The sequence below is a fragment of the Biomphalaria glabrata genome, chromosome 6 (genome assembly GCF_947242115.1).
Source record: "Biomphalaria glabrata chromosome 6, xgBioGlab47.1, whole genome shotgun sequence".
In the NCBI taxonomy this organism is placed as follows: domain Eukaryota; kingdom Metazoa; phylum Mollusca; class Gastropoda; family Planorbidae; genus Biomphalaria; species Biomphalaria glabrata.
The window spans coordinates 21,573,179-21,593,399 of record NC_074716.1 but is presented as its reverse complement, the minus strand read 5'-3'; the positions used below and the strand labels follow the sequence as shown (position 1 = coordinate 21,593,399).

Below are 20,221 nucleotides of genomic sequence, written 5' to 3'. Positions count from 1 at the left end.
TCAAAGAAGATTTCAAAGTCTTGTTGGTATATCCTACAGATACTACTATAAAGTGGTTCTTTAATATCATCAGAATGCTTTGGTTTTGTCATAGGAATGCTAATACAACTAAAAACGTTGAATAGGCCTATGTAGTCATAGTACAACTTACTGAAACATTCTAATTTTGATATACTGGTCAACTTTTATTGGACAGAATTAGGTCAAATTATTAAAGCATATTTCATTTGTATGATGGTTTTAAAAAATACATTTTTAAGAAACCACAATTTACTCAAATGTAACTAAGGGATTTGTTCAGGATTATCAACACCTTAAAATAAGACTCCACACAGAAGAGTAGAAAAGTTTTAATCCAAACATATCAATGATGCAGATTAGAGTGATGGTGTTGATTTTGTGGCTCAATGGATCATTGGAAGGATTTAGTTCTTTATGTCTATACATATGCAATATATTATGTACAATTATACACTATATACATAGAATATAATGTATGATAAATTAATTCATGGAAATGAAATGTAAACAAGTGTAGACAAATGACAGTGTTAACAAGTTATTTCATTCATTTATAAATAGTAACATTATTCAACTATCAGTTCAAAGGTAAGATTGTTGATACACTTTCTACAACACTCTTAGAGCACTAAATCACAAATTAAGTTTACATTGGTTCAAAATATAAATTGTTATGACAAACGGAATAAATTGAGTTTGACAATAACAAATGTTATACTTACATTAAATACTATAAGCCCTACTTAACAAAAAAATAATAATTAAGGCCTATTGTAATGAAATCAATTGATAGATAGACTTAAAAAAAAAACAACATTAGTAAATGCTTTTATCAAAATGAAAATGAATTTGGCAGTTAATTTTTTTTTTAACTCATACAAAATAAATATAAATTGAAATAAACTGTCTGTTATTGGTATATGGATGAATATAATTGCACCTGATACCTCTAAGAATAAATTGGGTGACATAGTGACATAATTAGAAGTCAATGCTTATGAAGTTAACATCACTATGGCTCCACAAGTGAGGCCCATGCTTCTGTCAGGATATGAAGAGTTAAGGGCTACTTTCACTTCAAATGAAATGTATTTCCAAGTATAATTTTCAAATTGAACTCTTACTTCTTTTCATAAAATAAACACAAAAGAAAAATCAAAATACAACAAAAAAAAGTTTCAAAAGTAAAACAACTGTAGATTTGATGTGTACTTAGTGTATAGAAGCAGTGCACCTTGAATCAGTTTCTCTACATGAATGTCAAACTTTCAGTGGATAGTATCATACCTGAGCTGTGATGTCAGATATAAGTCATGAGACTACTTCTCTGTGTTATGGAGGGTGTCAGATACAAGTCATGAGACTTCTTTGTGTTTTGGTGGGTGTCAGATACAAGTCATGAGACTTCTTTGTGTTTTGGTGGGTGTCAAAAGAATGTATGGCAAGATTGAATGCATTGTTTTATTTAGATAGAGAAGAGAGGACAGGAAGATATATTGATACGCATCTGGGCTGATGCAGGCACCCTACAGTGTAGATGTTTCACAGAAATAAGGAGGTGGAGGTAAAATACATTTTTGTGTGTGCTTGTTCTCTATGCCTCATCTTTAGTGCTCTTCAGACTCAACACACAGTGTGATACTACACTCTTGACTTTAGATTCACTAGTAATAGCAATAAGTTTATGAAGTTCTTTATTAGGCATTTTCCTTCATCTACCAATTCAAGATATTGGGGTCATTCATGAGCTAACCATTAGAAACAATTTAGTTTTCACTGTCAGATGGTAAACATACAAATGCTACAAAGCTATTGACACTTTAATCAAATAGTAGAAATAACAGGAAGGGTACAAAGAAAGAAAGAATGAGACCTAAGTTATTTATTTGAAAAAGAAACTTCTGCTTAGATCAGAGAGCAAATTCATTTTTAAGCTACTAAAACATTGATAGATTTATCTGAAATTTATCAAATTTGATTTTTCTAGGATTGGTAAAAAGGTATTTTTTATTTAATGATATATATCAAATGTCAAATGAAAATTAATGAAAGATTTTTTGTTATATCATTAAAGTATGTATATATACACAAATATTGGCTAGAGTAACAAACTCATCATAATCATGTAATGTGATTATAAAAATGATTATTACAAAAAGAAATTCTAGAGATTGTTAGACTGACAATAACAATTGCATCAAATCATGTACTGAACAGAGACTTTTGGTTACAAGAAATCATTGGATAGAAGAAAATAAGATGGACAATTTCCTGTTGAATTCGTTCAAACTTTAAATATAAAAAAAAAAATGAAGACCATGGATGTAATAAACATAATGGCAATTTTGTCATAAATAACACACTGTAAAAAACAATTTTTAAAGTAGCATTCAACCATAAGATAAAATATTTTCATTCAATCACAATTTCTAGTTTTCAAGTTGTTAACAGTAAAATGTGAGTACAAAGTATAATTCAATACCAACAGAGACAGCTAGAAAATATATTTCACAATCAGATCAACATTTGTGGCAGCAGGAAAAGTTAAAAACATTAATTGGATTAACAATGGCTGGAACAAAGTGTATACAAAGGCTTTCTTAAACAGCAGTTTAGCATTGTAATATCAAACAACTGAATTTTATACGAGTAAATACAACAATTTAATGAGTCAAAGGAATAATTACTATCATACAGTTCAGATAAAAATGAGAGTTTTTAATTCTTGTTTTGTGTGGGCTGAAGAGAAAGTTCAAAAAGTGGAGATTATATAGACAACCAAGAGGTTGGCTTTAAGGTTTGTTACTAAGATGCTGACCTATTGGATGGATTTTACATTTGTTATCACACACACAAAAATAGTTTCATTTAGGAAATTTTTTTTAACATCTTATCCACCCTATCTTGTGCTATCATCACAATAATTTTCAACATTTATAAATGTTAACCTTATAATAATTCAGTGTATGTCTATTCAACAACTACTGATCATCTTATTAAACATCAATACCATGTAATGGATCATAATGAACTGGTACAGTTTTCTGACCAAGATTCTGTGACAACTGGGATGAGACATTACCCTGAGAATGATAATCCCCCATGCCCCTGCTAGATCTATTTAATTCAGAATTCAAAGGTTTTACAGCTCTCTCATTCTGTCTATAAAATGAAGCCCCTAAGCTGGGCCTGGGACTTGCAGCTGGGCCTGGCTGACTAGACTTCAATGAATAAGTATTTCTTGATTCAGAGACATTATTACTGTCTGTTTGAGGCAAGGTTCTAAAGACAAGATTGGGGTGCTCTGGTTGGTAATATTGTGTTTGGCTGACAGAATCAGGACTGTTCTCATTAACATTATAACTGTCACTCTGCCTTAGCCGTTGAGCTGCTTCTTTTAACTTTTGCTGATACCAGTCTTGAACATGGGTCTGCATGTTAGATTGCTGCATATTTGATGAGGACCTTACTGAATTATTAAAGTCTTTAACACTTTGGCTAAATTCTTTTTGTGGTTCAGAGGTTTGAAAAGATTTTGTGACTGTTGGTGTGTTTGGCGAAATGTTGTTACTTGTGGGTCTAAATTTAGAATCACTCAAAGCCATTTTCTGGTGTGTGTTATTTTGGTAAGGATAAGTCAGTTGAATACCACTGTCAGCGCATGATGACTCACGGGTGTGTTTTTGTCCTTCAAATGCCTGTAATGAAATGTTATTAGAAGAACCAACGTGCTGTGGTGGCCTGGAATATGTTGAATTATTGGCTCTCAGTGGTACTAAAGGTTTGGTTGGTTGTTTCTCCTGATCTGAATTATAAACTCTGCTGTTAAAGTCTTTATTTCCCCATTGCTGGGCTGATTCAGTATTTCGCCACTGTTGGGTAGAATCAGTATTTCGCCACTGCTGGGTTGAATCAAAATTTTTCCACTGATTCATAGAATCACTACTTCTAGACTGTTGCAGAGAGTCATTATTTTTCCACTGCTCTGTCCAAGGTCTGTTATGAGGAGGAGTTGCAGAGTATGGTTTGTTGCTGAAGCAAGGAGATTTTGTTTGAAAGTCTCCCTTGAAAGAATGATTAGCCACATCACAGAAAGTAACAGGAGAGCCTGTGTTGCTAGGAATGTCAGAAGAACTTCTTTCAAGACAGAAAGAAGAACTTGGTGTGCCTCCACTTGTTTCCACACTCTTAATCCCATAAGGATTGCGGCTGCCATAGCCTGAATCCTGATTGCTGCTGCATGTACTGTCTTCTTTATTAGCAGCTGGTGAGACAGGAGTGGAAGACATGCTGGATTTTAACAGAATATCATGCTGCAAACATTCTTTCATAGGAGCAATGAAATGTCTGAATGTATTTGACCTGTTCACATCGCCCTGATCAGGTGAGTTGACCAGATTTGGCTTTCTGACTGCTGATGAGTCCTGGGCACTTGAACCATAGTTATGTTCAGTAGAGAAATGTTTTGTGGAGGTTGATGAACTAGGTGCTCTTTGAGAAGGCTGAATGGATGGTTCAGGACCTTGATACCTTACAGAAGCTGGACTAGGGGAATGCAAGTGCCCATTGTTTATCTGACTGTATCTGAGGTTGTAAGATGTTCTAATGCCAGAATCTGTCATGTAGCCAGAGGAGTGAAAGTCTTTGGGTTTAATGACCTCTAATGAATTCTCTGCACTATGACTTCTGGCAATGTTTTGCCTTGTGTATGGTGGTGCACTGTTGTATGGCTGGGCATTAATGTAAGCAGATACATTGGTGCTATTTAGTTTACTGTCTACAGAAGAGGTTCGTCTGTGGCTTAAGTAGCCATCTTGATACTGTTTATCTCTTGAGTGGGAACTATGACTTTTATTGGAATTATGAACTGAGCTGTCACTGCTCTCTGTGTTACTTTTAGTGGACACATTCCAGTTTCTCTGTCCAGTGAGCTGTGAACTCTGGGTGCCCCCTTGCCCACTAGACTTTACGACGGTGTTTGGAGGACACCCTTCTAGGAAATTTGAGTGGCTTTTGCTGGGTGATTGAGATAAGAATTGCTGCCTTTGGGATGAATCCATACGACTATAAAGAGCAGGTGGAGAACCAGTAAATGTATGAGTGGGATGGTAAGCTCTGTGTTCAGCCCTGGAGACATGCTGCACTTGGGGTTCATTAACAAAGGTGACTCGATGTTGTGAGCCTGTTCTTTCCATGCTCTTACTTCTGTCTCTGTGAAGTGATTGGTTGTATGGATGTCGTGGCAGAGGATGTGGTTGTAATGGAGCATTAGATTCCTGTGGTAAATTCTGAGAAGGAATGACTGAGTTCATCCTAGGACTTATGTCATGGTTACTCATAGTTCTTACACTTCTATCTGAATCTCTAGCATGATGAACCTGTGCTTGAATGGTCATTTTGTTAGCAGCCATTACACTGTTGTTGTTCTTTTCTCGTCTTCTAGGCTTTTCCTTACCATCCAGGTTGGGCACGTCCCAGCCACGTATCTGTTGCATAGCTGCTTGCCTAGATGTATAGAAATCTTTTTTCCTAAATTTACCACTGTAATCAGAGGCTGATAGAGTTTCATCTGATCTGGAACGAATTAAATTACTCCTGGCCACAAAGTCTGTAAATAAATTTCTAGGTGGAAGAGCTGTGTCATCATGATGATGATCAAGGCAGTGGCCATAGCTTGCCAGTTTGTCATTAAGCCAGTATTCTAGTTGATCTCTCATTTTATCACTGGCCTGGTTTAAAAAAGCTTGGGTCTCTTGTCTTTCTTCCACCAAACGTGATGCTATTCGATTTTGACAAGCATATTCTTCATTCAGGAAGCGATTGTTCACCATGGCCTCTGTTGCACGAGCCTGGCGCTCTGTTTGCAGGTCAAGGTTCTCAATACGATGAGATAAAGTTTGATGAGAGGCATCAACATAATTGTAAAGTGAATCTTTAGTGTCAGTTATACTATGTTCAAGTCTTTTAAGAGATGGGCCACACTGGCAAACAGGAGCATATCCTATGGGACCCTGTGAATATTAAAATACAGATTACTAATTGGACTATCACAGACTCACATGTTTCAAACAAAACAGTTCAATGTACTTTTCTTTCATAGCAAAAATGTATTTAACTCTTAAATACCGTAATTTTTTTTCTCATTCTACCGGAATTATTTTTTTCCCCACAATTTTTATCACATAAGCCTTTTTATAAACGTCATACTGTTTTTTCTGTTTGTTAAAACATAGACATGTTATATAAAATTTTGTTGGAAATTGAAAGTACTATAAAAAAGCTAACAAGATCCTCGAAATAAAGAATCACCCTTTGTGTCAGGATTTTGTGATTTTACAATCACAAAAGAGATACAAGACACCGATAGCAAAGACAAACAGACACAAACACTCTTTTGTTCCCCTGGCAATCAAATCATTAAATAAGAACAATCTGGTACAAACTTTGTCACATGTAAATTATGAGTGAGTCTGGTGTGAATGTACACTTTGGTTTCTTAAAGTTATAATGTTTTTTGTTTGGTGTAATGCACAAATTGTAAGACAAATTTCCATACGGATAATAAAGATTATTATTATTATTATTATTACAAGATAATTTATCTTTCAATGTTATAGATAGTCACTGGAAAAAAAAATTAGGTAATTTCAGAGATGAAAAATTATTTTTTTTTTAAATTTGATCTTTAAAAACTGACTTTCCCAAGTAAAAAAAAGAATATTCCAACAGTCCTCAATCATTATTATTGTATGAAATATTAAACTCTATCCAATTATCTATTTAAAAAACATAACTCTGTCAAACTTGATCAATATTTACACTTTTAGTGAGGTTTCTTTCTAGATCTACTAGGGCCTGGCTGGGGCAACGCCCCCTTTCGCTTACTACTTTTACTAGATCTAGGGATGAATAATTCGCTTTCATGATAACTTTCTAGCTCTAGAATCTCTATCTAACTCTAAGTCTAAGTCATTCATGTCACTATCATTCATATCTAAAAAGATATTTAGAGCCTGATCAGCAGTAAAACGCAAGAAGGCCTGTCAGCCATGATGTCTGATGCAAAAAAACGAAAAATTCACTAGTCACTTACAAAAAAAAAATATTTAGAACAATAAAAACAGCTTAGATCAACAAAGTATCAGAAGGAAAAAACTTTCAAAATGGCAGCTCTAGTGTTTCCTTAAACCATTTAAGGGATTAAAAACGTGGATTAGAAAAGAAAAAGAAGTAAATAGGGAAATAGTGATCGGACGCTGGAAGCGTCATTACATTAGCACGGCCGGGAGACTGGTCGCTGTCAGCGTCATTACAGTCTTGAAGAGTTAAAGCAGGTGATGTGAACATCACCAATTCTCCCATAAACTTTTGAAAGTATCTATTTCATGTAAATAACAAACCTGTTTCATGTAAATAACAAACCTGTTTAATATTCCCAGCCAGATCTCTATACAACTGTTGACCTTCTCTAGGCACATACTGAGAGAAGAACCCATGAACTGGTGGTTTACTTTGTTTCAAGCTCATTATGTCAGGGCCAGGTTTTCTCTGGACAGCAGGTGAAGCTACAGATTTGTCTTTGTCCTGGGGCAATTAAATCAATTCATTAGATTTGTAACCAAAATGCAGTGGCTTCAAATTAGTAAAAATACTCATTTTTCTAAATTAAGCCAATAAGCATAAAATACTGGTAAGATTTTAAATCTGTTTAAAAAATATACTGTAAGCTTTAAAAACCTTTTTCTTTTTCCTAAAAAGAAAAAATCTTTTGCTTTCCTTCTCTTGTTTTGGTTCAGGTTTTAATGGCTGTGGCTCCACATCAATTTCTAAAGCATGACTGCTAACAAAATGAGTTTTATTGGCGGCTCCTGTTAGATCTCCACGTTTCATAACACTGGAAGATTGAGGCTATTTATTGAGATAAAGATTTTTTAAAATGTAAGGATTTTGATTCATAAAATACCATGTAAAAAAACAACAACAACCAAAAATGTGTGTAATAATACAATCACACACTAAATGCATCTTATATATGACAATTATTATTACCGGAGCATGAGAAGAAATGAGTTGAACAATATCTGGATGTTCTTTGCGCATGGCCACATCAATAGCTGTTTCATTTTGCTGTAAATAGTTGATAAGCAATGGATATCAATGTCAATGAATTCTAGATTAGCATTGTAGTACTTAAGAAACTCCTCTGAATTGCAATTAATGTATTAATATTATTCTGAAATATTTTAACCTTTTTTTTACTTGAAACAGAGGAAGTAAATATTTAGAAAATAAAATTGTTTAGATTCATATTTTTTTGCTAATAGATGTTACCTTGTTGACTATAGTGACATCAATACCAGATTCAACCAAAATTTTTGCAATTTTTCTTCTTTTCAATGCAGCAGCTATGTGTAAGGATGTATCCCCATTCTAAAAAAAAAACAAATTTTTTATTGAGTTAACTAAATGGAAATTTAGAAATGTCATAAGTGAAAAGAAAGACATATGAGTTTATTGGAAAAATGAAATATTTCAGAGCTGAGGATGTGAGGTGATTGTGTGCTAAGATGTAGAATGTGTTTCTTTAAAATAAAATTTAAGATCGAAGGATCATTTGGTGCAAAATGTCAAATGATGAGAGTGCATGCCAAGCACTGCAGTCTTCACTTTATAAATGACAGATTAGAGGCTATTTGCCAAGCAGTACAGCCTCTGCTCTTCTGACCGTTTGATTGTCAAAAGAGCTGAGCTGAAGGCTCTTCGAGCTCTAGGCATGTAAGCCTTCTTGAACAACCGTTCTGTCTGGAAGAGATCCAATTCAATGCCTATTTAAAGCATTGATATTTCCGATATATCAAGTACTCCGGGCGCATGCACTAGAATGCATGGCCGAAGGCAGAGTACACCGGGAACCTCTGCCATTTTCCTATGTTGTACCAAGCTAACCGTGCAGGACTCACCATTAGTGTAACGGTCCCTTGAAGAACGGCGCATAAATTATCGACAGCGATGTGGAAGCTCTCTTTCAACTCCGCACCGTGCAATGGGAAAGCTCTCACATTCCCATGGACACTTCCACAGAAGTTTTGTTTTGCTTTTCATTAGCCTAAGCGTGGTCGAGAGGCTAAGTGCGCTTGAACTTAGCTTGGTTTGGCTACCTAGAAGGGAGCTCGAGGTTCGACACCCGACTCGGGCAGAGTTGTGTTTACTGAGCGCCTAAAGGCAGCACGGAAAACCAACTCCTAGATACCCCCCCTTCCCCCACTGGTCCACAAATGAGATTGGACCAAAGCACTCTGAGCATGCTATAAGCATGAAAGTAGCGCTATATAAAAGCTATAAATATATAATCACTTCCTCAAATGATCGTTTCCACCCGAGTGCCATGTTGAGGCAGAATAGCGTACCCAGGGCTCTACTGACCAAATGTAATATTAGGTTCTTTAATGAATGTTCTCAAGAAGTGAAATCCAAATATCTACCAGAATTACAATTAGGACAATAAGCATAGAAATGTATATTCTAAATCCCATCTTAATAAGAAAAAAGAGAAGAAAAAAAGTAAAAAATACAAATCAAACATAAAATTACCTTGTTCTGCTCACTCAGTTTGCACCTGGCACTAATGAGTATCCTGGCCACTCCAGCATGACCATATCTAGAGGCAGTGTGTAAAGCAGTGTCGCCATACTGTTGCATGATATCAGAGCAGGACAGAAATACATTAGTTGATAGATAACACAAAGATCCTTCAAGCTTAGTTTAATAATGTCTGGAGCTATGTAATATAGAAAGAAAAAAAATACTTGCATTATTTTTCAAGTCTGAATTACAACCAGCATAGAGCAAGACTCTGGAGCTTTCATTGTGACCATTCTGAGATGCCAGGTGGAGGGCAGTGAAACCAGCCTAAAGTCAGTTGTTGTTTTTAAAATAGAAACATTAGTTCACTTGCTTTGTTTTGGTTAACTTATAAATATATATAAGTTGATACATAGAAGCATCATTCAACAAACAATTTATCTCACATTATTTAATCATTTAACAAACAATGTTCTTTACATCTTTTAACAAACAATGTTCTTTACACCATTTAACAAATAATGTACTTTTAACTTTTAACAAACAATGTACCATACATAATTAATCAAACAATGTACCTCACAACATCGAACAAACATTGTACCTAACATCATGTAACAAACAATGTATCTTACATCATTTAACAAACAATGTACCTCACATCATTTAAAAAACAATGTACCTCAAATTATTTAACAAACAATGTGAATGTACCTAACATCATTAATCAAACAATGTATCTTACATCAGTAAACAATGTTCCTTACATCATTTAACAAATCATATACGTTTTAACATTGAACAAACAATGTATCTCACATCATCGAACAAAAAATGTATTTGATATCATCCAACAAACCTTATTTGTGACACACACATCACAGTTGTATTGAACTAACAGTTCAGCAGTTTTACTAAATCCATTCCAACATGCTTCATGCAGAGCTGTGTTGCCATGCTGAAACAAAGCGTAGTTAAAATATCAACAAAACCTTTAACCTGACAAAAAAATCTTCAAAACAATTCAAGCAAATGTATGTTATTGAGAAAAAAGTTGGACATTTTGGACAGAAACAATAATAAGCAAATATTGCTTAGGTAACTAAAAAAATGCACAAGTTCAAAACCATGAAAGAATAAAGTTTGTGTTCTGTACAGAAAATGTTGAATCCTTTTTCTGAATGGAGTGCCGTGCCACAAAAGCAAAACATCAAACACAAAAAAATATAGATAAGTGAAACAAATCTTATTCACGCTCTAACTAATCAAGACCTTCTATTGAATACAATGATCTGTAGTTAGACAAACCTCATCTTGAATATCTACAAGACAGCCAGCCTCCAGCAAAAACAATACTGTGTCACAGTACCCGTGAGATGCTGCTTTCATCAGAGGAGTAAATCCAATCTGTTAAAAGAGTAAATAATTATAGATCACTGAACACTAGAATAAAGATTTTATCATTTAGCAGTTTAGTCCTCTAGGACATAGAAAATAAAGAAACTGATATTATTATAAGAAGCAATATAAACATCAGAGAGCAGATTTTAACTATAGCTTGTAATAAAAACTTTATGTCCAAGTCAATTAGAAATGAAACAGCATTTTCCCCTTGTAACATCTAAACAATACTTTGATCTCTAGACTTATAACTTCTTTTTGTCATTAAAAAAAGGGTGCTTAGAAGATAATGTATTACCTTGTCTTGTTGGTTGATATCCCATCCAGCAGACACCAACATCTTGCAGCAGTCTGTGTATCCTCCCAGAGCTGCAGCATGTAAAGCAGTACATCCATCCTGAGGACAAACACATGGACATACTTTGTCTATGCACTCATTGGATCTTTATAAATATCTAGTAGATCTTTAAAAGGTAACAAAAAAAACACGGCTAAGGATGGGGAAGGGGCAATTCAGGGATAAAAAAAAATCAACACAATTTTTTCAGCCAACTAAAAAAATGTACATAATTTCTAATAGCTATTATTGTGTAGTGATGAGCAAAAGTTAACTAAAAATAAAAAGTTAGAAACTTTTATTAAAACTAAAAAAAATTAATTAAGGCCAAAGTTTAACTACAAAAAAATAGTTTAGTTTAAAATCTTAATTTAATTAATTTTTTTTTTGTTACAAACTAAAAAGTTTAATTAAAATTTGTAAAACTTTTCAACATGTGGTAGTGGTTGAAACGCACATCCTTGTTTTCTGGTCATGTGATATCAACAACTTTGATTATCACAAAATGATGCAGTTAACAACTATTTTGTCAGTCTACATTTGAAGAGGGTAAAGTAAGATGCTGGTAGAAGCTATGGAAGTCAATATCTGCACTTGAAAGTAGCAATATTATAAAAATGTTGCCTAATATTTTTTGCCAAAGCTTCTATGCAATATTATGAACAGAGTTGTTCCAAATTTTTTTCTGATGTTTTTTCTGTGGTGTTTTTTTTCCTGTTTATACTGGGAATCTGATTAGCGAGATAGGTCAATATTTAGTTGTTTTAATCAATTCATTTTTTGCAAACAATAATTCATTAACTGCATGAACATCAAGTACAGCCTTTTGTATAGCTTAAACCTTAGATGAAGCTAAAACGTGCAATAGATTCTACATCATTCTAGTATTAATCTTATTATTGAGATCTAGGTCTAAATTGACAGTTAAGCCTATAGATCTAAAAGCATTAGGATAACCAACTCTAGAAAAAAAACATCCTAATTCACACCCTCCCTGACCAAAAAGTAAATAGACTGTGTCGGACTGATTTTAACAACCTGTAGGCCTAGTGTACTGTGTGTGTATACTACAACGCTACCCTAAGTTTTTTTCATTGTGCGTTATGCAATAGTGTTTGCTTAATGTGGAGTGGTCAAAACAAGAAAATAACACATTGGCATGGTTAGTCAAGCATGTAGTTTACACTAAAATAGTTGCACAGGTTAAATGTTTCATAAAACTCCAACAATTTCATTTCTATTTCTTTGGACTTTGGTTACTATATCTGAATGTGAAAATCTGTTATTTAATGAGATTTTAAACTTTCCCAGTAGGCCTATAAGTAAGATTTTCTGTTATATAATAAGTTAATATAATTTTTTTTAAAGTACCAGGTAAAGGTTTTAATTGAAGGCAAAAGTACAAGCACACATAGATCTATATATTTAGACATTTTTTTTTCAAACTTTATTGTGCATTAATCTTTATGTAAGAAACATCTTCCTTAATTATTACTGATTTTATTATGTTCTACAATGTTAAAATTAGTTCGAGCTGTAGATAGCTAGGTCTAGATCAACCCCCACCCCAAAAAAAAAGAAGTAATGAAAAAGTTTGTAAACAAGTTTAGTTAATCTTCATTAGTTTAGTTGAACTACATTTTTAGTTTTAACTACTTTATTTAGTTCAAACTTAGTTTTAGTTTAACTTTTTAAATTTAAAGATAACCGTATAAGGAAAGTGTTTAGATCGATAGACCATGGCAAGGACAAAGGTAAAAGTTCAAAAGAAAGTGTAGTTCAATTAAGTCTTAACTAAAACTTTCTGTTGGCTAATCTAATTTGCTATTGGTCAATGAGCTATACACTTGACGTAACGTTGCATTTAGTGTAAATATCATAAAAAGCAGCAAAATGTAATTCTTGCATGATGGGACACCGCTAAATTAGATAGATAGATAGATAGATAGATAGATAGATAGATAGATAGGCAGACAGACAGATAGATAGATAGATAGATAGATAGATAGATAGATAGATAGATAGATAAAGATTGGAGAGAGAAAGAGATTAGAGAGAGAGAGATAAGAGATAGAGAAAGAAAGTAGAGAGAGATATCGATATGACAGAGGGGAAGAGAAAGAAAGTGGGCCGTTAAATTTCATTGTAACATACAATAATTCACGGGCTAAAAAGTATGTTTGGGGGGGGGGTGAGAGCACTAAAATGTGGCGGCCATTTATTGACATTTTAAAAAAGACGAAAAAAAAAAAACACGAAAAAACAACAACAACAACAGCCTATAAAGCCTGGGAACAAATCAACGGGCGTAGCCGGTGTGCAAAGCGATTTCTAGTTTCATTCGTAGGTAGTAGTTTCCGATAGAGCAAACATTTCATTTCTCAAGTACCTCCCTCCCAACTAGTTAACTTTTCCCATTCACATAGAAAACAAAATGTGTCTTTTTGGAGCGTTGATCGACTTTGCCAAAATTCACTTTGAAAGCAGCAAAGAAAACTGGCCAGTACGTCACAATGGTATGTATTTAGAAAGTTACGAACTAAGCTGAGGGGATGTTGTGTACAAATTCAAGACACCAAGAAAGTGAACAAGTGAACAGCTACGGTGTTGGTAAAATAAATATATCAGACTCAAACGATCAAAGACAAAATATCTAAAAGGGAGTTATACACACAAACTCGTCGGCGGACGCTGCTGGACTGGTCACTCGCAAACACTACGTCCGAACTAAATCACATACATACAAAACGCACGCTTTCTGACTACCTAATAGAGTCACTCTACGAGACTATGTTATACTAGTAGACAACAAAGCCCAATACAGTAGTAGACCATGAGTAGATAGAGCTTTACAAGTAGTGTGGAGACGTTGGACTGTGCATAGTTATGTTATACTAGTAGACAACAAAGCCCAATACAGTAGTAGACCATGAGTAGATAGAGCTTTACAAGTAGTAGTGGAGACGTTGGACTGTGTATAGTTATGTTATACTAGTAGACAACAAAGCCCAATACAGTAGTAGACCATGAGTAGATAGAGCTTTACAAGTAGTGGTGGAGACGTTGGACTGTGCATAGTTATGTTATACTAGTAGACAACAAATCCAATACAGTAGTAGACCATGAGTAGATAGAGCTTTACAAGTAGTGGTGGAGACGTTGGACTGTGCATAGTTATGTTATACTAGTAGACAACAAAGCCCAATACAGTAGTAGACCATGAGTAGATAGAGCTTTACAAGTAGTGGTGGAGACGTTGGACTGTGTATAGTTATGTTATACTAGTAGACAACAAAGCCCAATACAGTAGTAGACCATGAGTAGATAGAGCTTTACAAGTAGTGGTGGAGACCTTGGACTGTGCATAGTTATGTTATACTAGTAGACAACAAAGCCCAATACAGTAGTAGACCATGAGTAGATAGAGCTTTACAAGTAGTGGTGGAGACGTTGGACTGTGCATAGTTATGTTATACTAGTAGACAACAAAGCCCAATACAGTAGTAGACCATGAGTAGATAGAGCTTTACAAGTAGTGGTGGAGACGTTGGACTGTGCATAGTTATGTTATACTAGTAGACAACAAAGCCCAATACAGTAGTAGACCATGAGTAGATAGAGCTTTACAAGTAGTGTGGAGACGTTGGACTGTGCATAGTTATGTTATACTAGTAGACAACAAAGCCCAATACAGTAGTAGACCATGAGTAGATAGAGCTTTACAAGTAGTGGTGGAGACGTTGTACTGTGCATAGTTATGTTATACTAGTAGACAACAAAGCCCAATACAGTAGTAGACCATGAGTAGATAGAGCTTTACAAGTAGTGGTGGAGACGTTGGACTGTGCATTAGTTCATTTGGTTTTCGACTTTTGGTGGGGAGCAAGACGAAACCTTCATTGAAACAGCGTGATTCACAACCTCGTGTATTTGGTGGGGTTGGAGCAAGACGAAACCTTCATTGAAACAGCGTGGTTCACAACCTCGTGTATTTGGTGGGGTTGGAGCAAGACGAAACCTTCATTGAAACAGCGTGATTCACAACCTCGTGTATTTGGTGGGGTTGGAGCAAGACGAAACCTTCATTGAAACAGCGTGATTCACAACCTCGTGTATTTGGTGGGGTTGGAGCAAGACGAAACCTTCATTGAAACAGCGTGATTCACAACCTCGTGTATTTGGTGGGGTTGGAGCAAGACGAAACCTTCGTTGAAACAGCGTGATTCACAACCTCGTGTATTTGGTGGGGTTGGAGCAAGACGAAACCTTCATTGAAACAGCGTGATTCACAACCTCGTGTATTTGGTGGGGTTGGAGCAAGACGAAACCTTCATTGAAACAGCGTGATTCACAACCTCGTGTATTTGGTGGGGTTGGAGCAAGACGAAACCTTCATTGAAACAGCGTGATTCACAACCTCGTGTAGTGACTTTCCAAATTAGTCTCTCGTTTAACTCTTAATCTCCGCAATTAATTTCCCACATTCTGACAGAATTGTTTAAATTTTAACATTTCTGCATTCTACCCTGTTATGATCAAACTTCAATAAAATAAAATAAATAAAATGTTTGTTTGTAATCACAAAATGTTATTTTGAGTATAGAATATAAAATTATAGGAGAATGATGCTCTTTTTATACAACACAAATAATAGTTTATAAAACAAAAAATTAATTCAATTTAATGGGGTTAAATTAACGATGTTATCGTTAATTAGGAGATAAAGAGTTAAAAATGTGAACAGTTTATATATATATATAGCCTATATATATATATATATATATATATATATATATATATATATATATATATATATAGAGAGAGAGAGAGAGAGAGAGAGAGAGAGAGAGAGAGATGTAGGTGTGTGTGCGCATAAACTATTATAAGCATACTTAATTGAAAAAAAAAAAACATGCAATAAACCAACAAGTCAATAAATTGTAACAGGCTAAATGTATGAAGGGACATGAATTTATTTTTTTTAACGGCAGGTCAGTTGATTGATACCAGCCGATTTTATTGATTTATTTATTTTTTTTTTTTTTGAAAGATTTGCTTCACAAGCGTGTTTGCCATGTGGTAGGCCTATATGTACGTGCAATTTAGGTCTGCCTCATTCTATGGCAGCAGTCTATATAGTTGTAAGTCAAGGCATTAAAGGACTGGCCCTTGTGAGCTCAGCACTTCAACTAATCTCTTCACTTTAACCGGCATATTGCCAAACCACAGTCAATAGTGACTTGCTATATTAGGAGTTGGCACTAGTCTGATTGTATTGGTAAGGAAAACAAGGAAAGAACGTGGGTTGGTGACGGAACATGTGTATGGACAATAGACCAACACACTTAGATCGAGATCTAGGCCCAACACTAGCAGATCTACGCTACTACAATGTATACGTCAACGATCAAAGTGTAATTCCAACGAGATAAGTTCTATTCATGGAAACAGCACGGTTTATTCGTGTAGCATTCAAATAGATTACAGTGGCATGGCGTCATGTAGGTTTAGTTGTAAATGGAATTATTTTAGGAGGGGCGAACTCGGACAAAAACACTTGAAATGTTAGCCTTAGGCCCTCTTCCTGTAGTCGAAAGATTCTTATTATCTACTTATTCATTGGGCTGCACAGAGATAATGAAACATACATTTTCTATTCATAGTACGAAGTTCTCTCGGTAACAAACGCTGTCAAAAAAGTGTAGGGTACTAAAGACAATTAAGGTCCTGTTCTATCCATGCTCCCATTGCTATCAGTTTTTAAGAACGGCCATCTTCTTAAACACTAGAAACTGGGATTTTGTTCATAGTCGTTCACGAAGGAAACATGTCTATAACGATTTGTAAACCAGAATGAACATTAAATTGTACAATCTTTTCCTTAAAGGGAAGCAAGTCTAGTTGAAACTATTAGCCCCAAGTCCACTGGATAAAGGCAGACCAGTCGTTTCTAGTCGTTTCTTCATTTTTGATCCTGTGCAGCCCAAACAAGTGGATTACATCTGCCCGCGGTCTAGGACAACAACACAAGTCTTTCAACCAGTTGATACACTAATTTTTTGAGAAAAACGTAGATTTTACGCGTTTCTATCTGTACCTTTATTAGCCTCTACCACTATCTATAGGCCTATATCTCTTTTTCTCTCTCCAATCTATCTTTGGACCTACCTACCAAACATCTACCAACAATGTGTATGCTTACTGTGCTCTAAAACGAACGTCTGTCTTGGTACACCTAACTGTATATAATGTCCATTGTGACGTAGTTTCTTGGCTACCTGCAGTCAAGCAGGATTCCGTAGACACTTTCTAGCTTGCATACAATCTACCTGAATGTTAGTAGAGAACTACACAATCGTCTTGTCACACAAAAATGGTGATTAAAACAAAAGAACTTACCTTGTCATGTTCCAATCCCGCTCCCCGTGTTAGTAAGTCTCGAACCAAATCCAATTGGCCAGTGCTGGCTGCAAGACGCAAACTTTCAGAAAGTTTCGGATCTACAACACGACCTGGACTTATGGACCTTACAAGCCTCGAGATTTCTGGGGACATTGTATACAATATCATTTTAAAAATGTAGTGTCAACTGCTACTCAATGATTCGGCTGCTACTCAATGATTCGGTTACTTTCCACCATTATGTTAAATATAACCAGGACTATCTACTGCTTTCCCCAATAAGTGAAAGAAAGAGTTCAACTTAGAATTTTTAGCAACGCGTTATTTTTACATGCAACTTAAAAACTTTTATTGAAATGGGACTATGGGGGAGTGGTATGATGGGATGTGTGGACGAGTGGTGTGGTGGGATGTGTGGACGAGTGGTATGATGGGATGTGTGGACGAGAGGTATGATGGGATGTACGGACGAGTGGTGTGGTGGGATGTGTGGACTAGTGGTATGATGGGATGTGTGGACGAGTGGTGTGGTGTGGTGGAATGTGTGGACGAGTGGTATGATGGGATGTGTGGACTAGTGGTATGATGGGATGTACGGACGAGTGGTATGATGGGATGTGTGGACTAGTGGTGTGGTGGGATGTGTGGACGAGTGGTATGATGGGATGTACGGACGAGTGGTATGATGGGATGTGTGGACTAGTGGTGTGGTGGGATGTGTGGACGAGTGGTATGATGGGATGTACGGACGAGTGGTATGATGGGACGTACGGACGAGTGGTATGATGGGATGTACGGACGAGTGGTATGATGGGATGTACGGACGAGTGGTATGATGGGATGTACGGACGAGTGGTATGATGGGATGTGTGGACGAGTGGTGTGGTGGGATGTGTGGACGAGTGGTATGGTGGTATGTGTGGACGAGTGGTATGGTGGGATATGTGGACTAGTGGTATGTGTGGACGAGTGGTATGATGGTATATGTGGACGAGTGGTATGATGGTATATGTGGACGAGTGGTATGATGGGATATGTGGACGAGTGGTATGATGGGATATGTGGAGGAGTGGTGTGGTGGGATGTGTGGACGAGTGGTATGGTGGTATGTGTGGACGAGTGGTATGGTGGGATGCGTGGACTAGTGGTATGGTGGTATGTGTGAACGAGTGGTATGATGGTATGTGTGGACGAGTGGTATGATGGTATGTGTGGACGAGTGGTATGATGGTATGTGTGGACAGTGGTATGATGGGATGTGTGGACGAGTGGTATGATGCTATATGTGGACGAGTGGTATGATGGAATATGTGGACGAGTGGTATGATGGTATATGTGGACGAGTGGTATGATGGTATATGTGGACGAGTGGTATGATGGGATGTGTGTACGAGTGGTATGATGGGATGTGTGGACGAGTGGTATGATGGTATATGTGGACGAGTGGTATGATGGTATAGGTGGACGAGTGGTATGATGGTATGTGTGTACGAGTGGTATGATGGGATGTGTGGACGAGTGGTATGATGGTGTATGTGGACGAGTGGTATGATGGTACATGTGGACGAGTGGTATGGTGGGATGTTTGGACGAGTGGTATGATGGGATGTGTGGACGAGTGGTATGATGGGATGTGTATGATGGGATGTGTGGACGAGTGGTATGATGGGATGTGTGGACGAGTGGTATGATGGGATGTGTGGACGAGTGGTATGATGGGATGTGTGGACGAGTGGTATGATGGGATGTGTGGAGGAGTGGTATGATGGGATGTGTGAAGGAGTGGTATGGTGGGATATGTGGAGGAGTTGTATGATGGGATGTGTGGAGGAGTGGTACGATGGGACGTGTGGAGGGGTGGTACGATGTGACGTGTGGAGGAGTGGTACGATGGGACGTGTGGAGGAGTGGTACGATGGGATGTGTGGACGAGTGGTATGATGGGATGTGTGGAGGAGTGGTATAATGGGATGTTTGGACTAGTGGTGTGGTGGGATGTGTGGACGAGTGGTATGAAGGGATGTACGGACGAGTGGTATGATGGGATGTGTGGACGAGTGGTATGATGGGATGTGTGGAGGAGTGGTATGATGGGATGTGTGAAGGAGTGGTATGGTGGGATATGTGGAGGAGTTGTATGATGGGATGTGTGGAGGAGTGGTACGATGGGACGTGTGGAGGGGTGGTACGATGTGACGTGTGGAGGAGTGGTACGATGGGACGTGTGGAGGAGTGGTACGATGGGATGTGTGGACGAGTGGTATGATGGGATGTGTGGAGGAGTGGTATAATGGGATGTTTGGACTAGTGGTGTGGTGGGATGTGTGGACGAGTGGTATGAAGGGATGTACGGACGAGTGGTATGATGGGATGTGTGGACTAGTGGTGTGGTGGGATGTGTGGACGAGTGGTATGATGGGATGTACGGACGAGTGGTATGATGAGACGTACGGACGAGTGGTATGATGGAATGTACGG

At 36.8% G+C, this 20,221-nt stretch overlaps 1 protein-coding gene across 9 annotated transcripts in view; it reads right to left on the bottom strand.

Annotated features, from left to right (window-relative positions):
- Positions 1 to 334: 334 nt before the first annotated feature.
- Positions 335 to 20,221, bottom strand: part of LOC106066321 (uncharacterized) — a 37,670-nt gene continuing 17,783 nt past the window's right edge. For all 9 annotated transcript variants that reach the window (XM_056032798.1, XM_056032803.1, XM_056032802.1 and 6 more), the window contains exons 3-13: positions 17,741 to 17,886; positions 11,303 to 11,401; positions 10,912 to 11,010; positions 10,463 to 10,561; positions 9,832 to 9,930; positions 9,613 to 9,711; positions 8,353 to 8,451; positions 8,071 to 8,148; positions 7,759 to 7,929; positions 7,444 to 7,605; positions 335 to 6,032 (exon numbers count right to left, since the gene is read on the bottom strand). In XM_056032798.1, the coding sequence (XP_055888773.1) occupies positions 3,018 to 6,032; positions 7,444 to 7,605; positions 7,759 to 7,929; positions 8,071 to 8,148; positions 8,353 to 8,451; positions 9,613 to 9,711; positions 9,832 to 9,930; positions 10,463 to 10,561; positions 10,912 to 11,010; positions 11,303 to 11,401; positions 17,741 to 17,886 (4,166 nt within the window). In that variant the 3' untranslated portion in view covers positions 335 to 3,017. The remainder of the gene's footprint in view (positions 6,033 to 7,443; positions 7,606 to 7,758; positions 7,930 to 8,070; positions 8,149 to 8,352; positions 8,452 to 9,612; positions 9,712 to 9,831; positions 9,931 to 10,462; positions 10,562 to 10,911; positions 11,011 to 11,302; positions 11,402 to 17,740; positions 17,887 to 20,221) is intronic.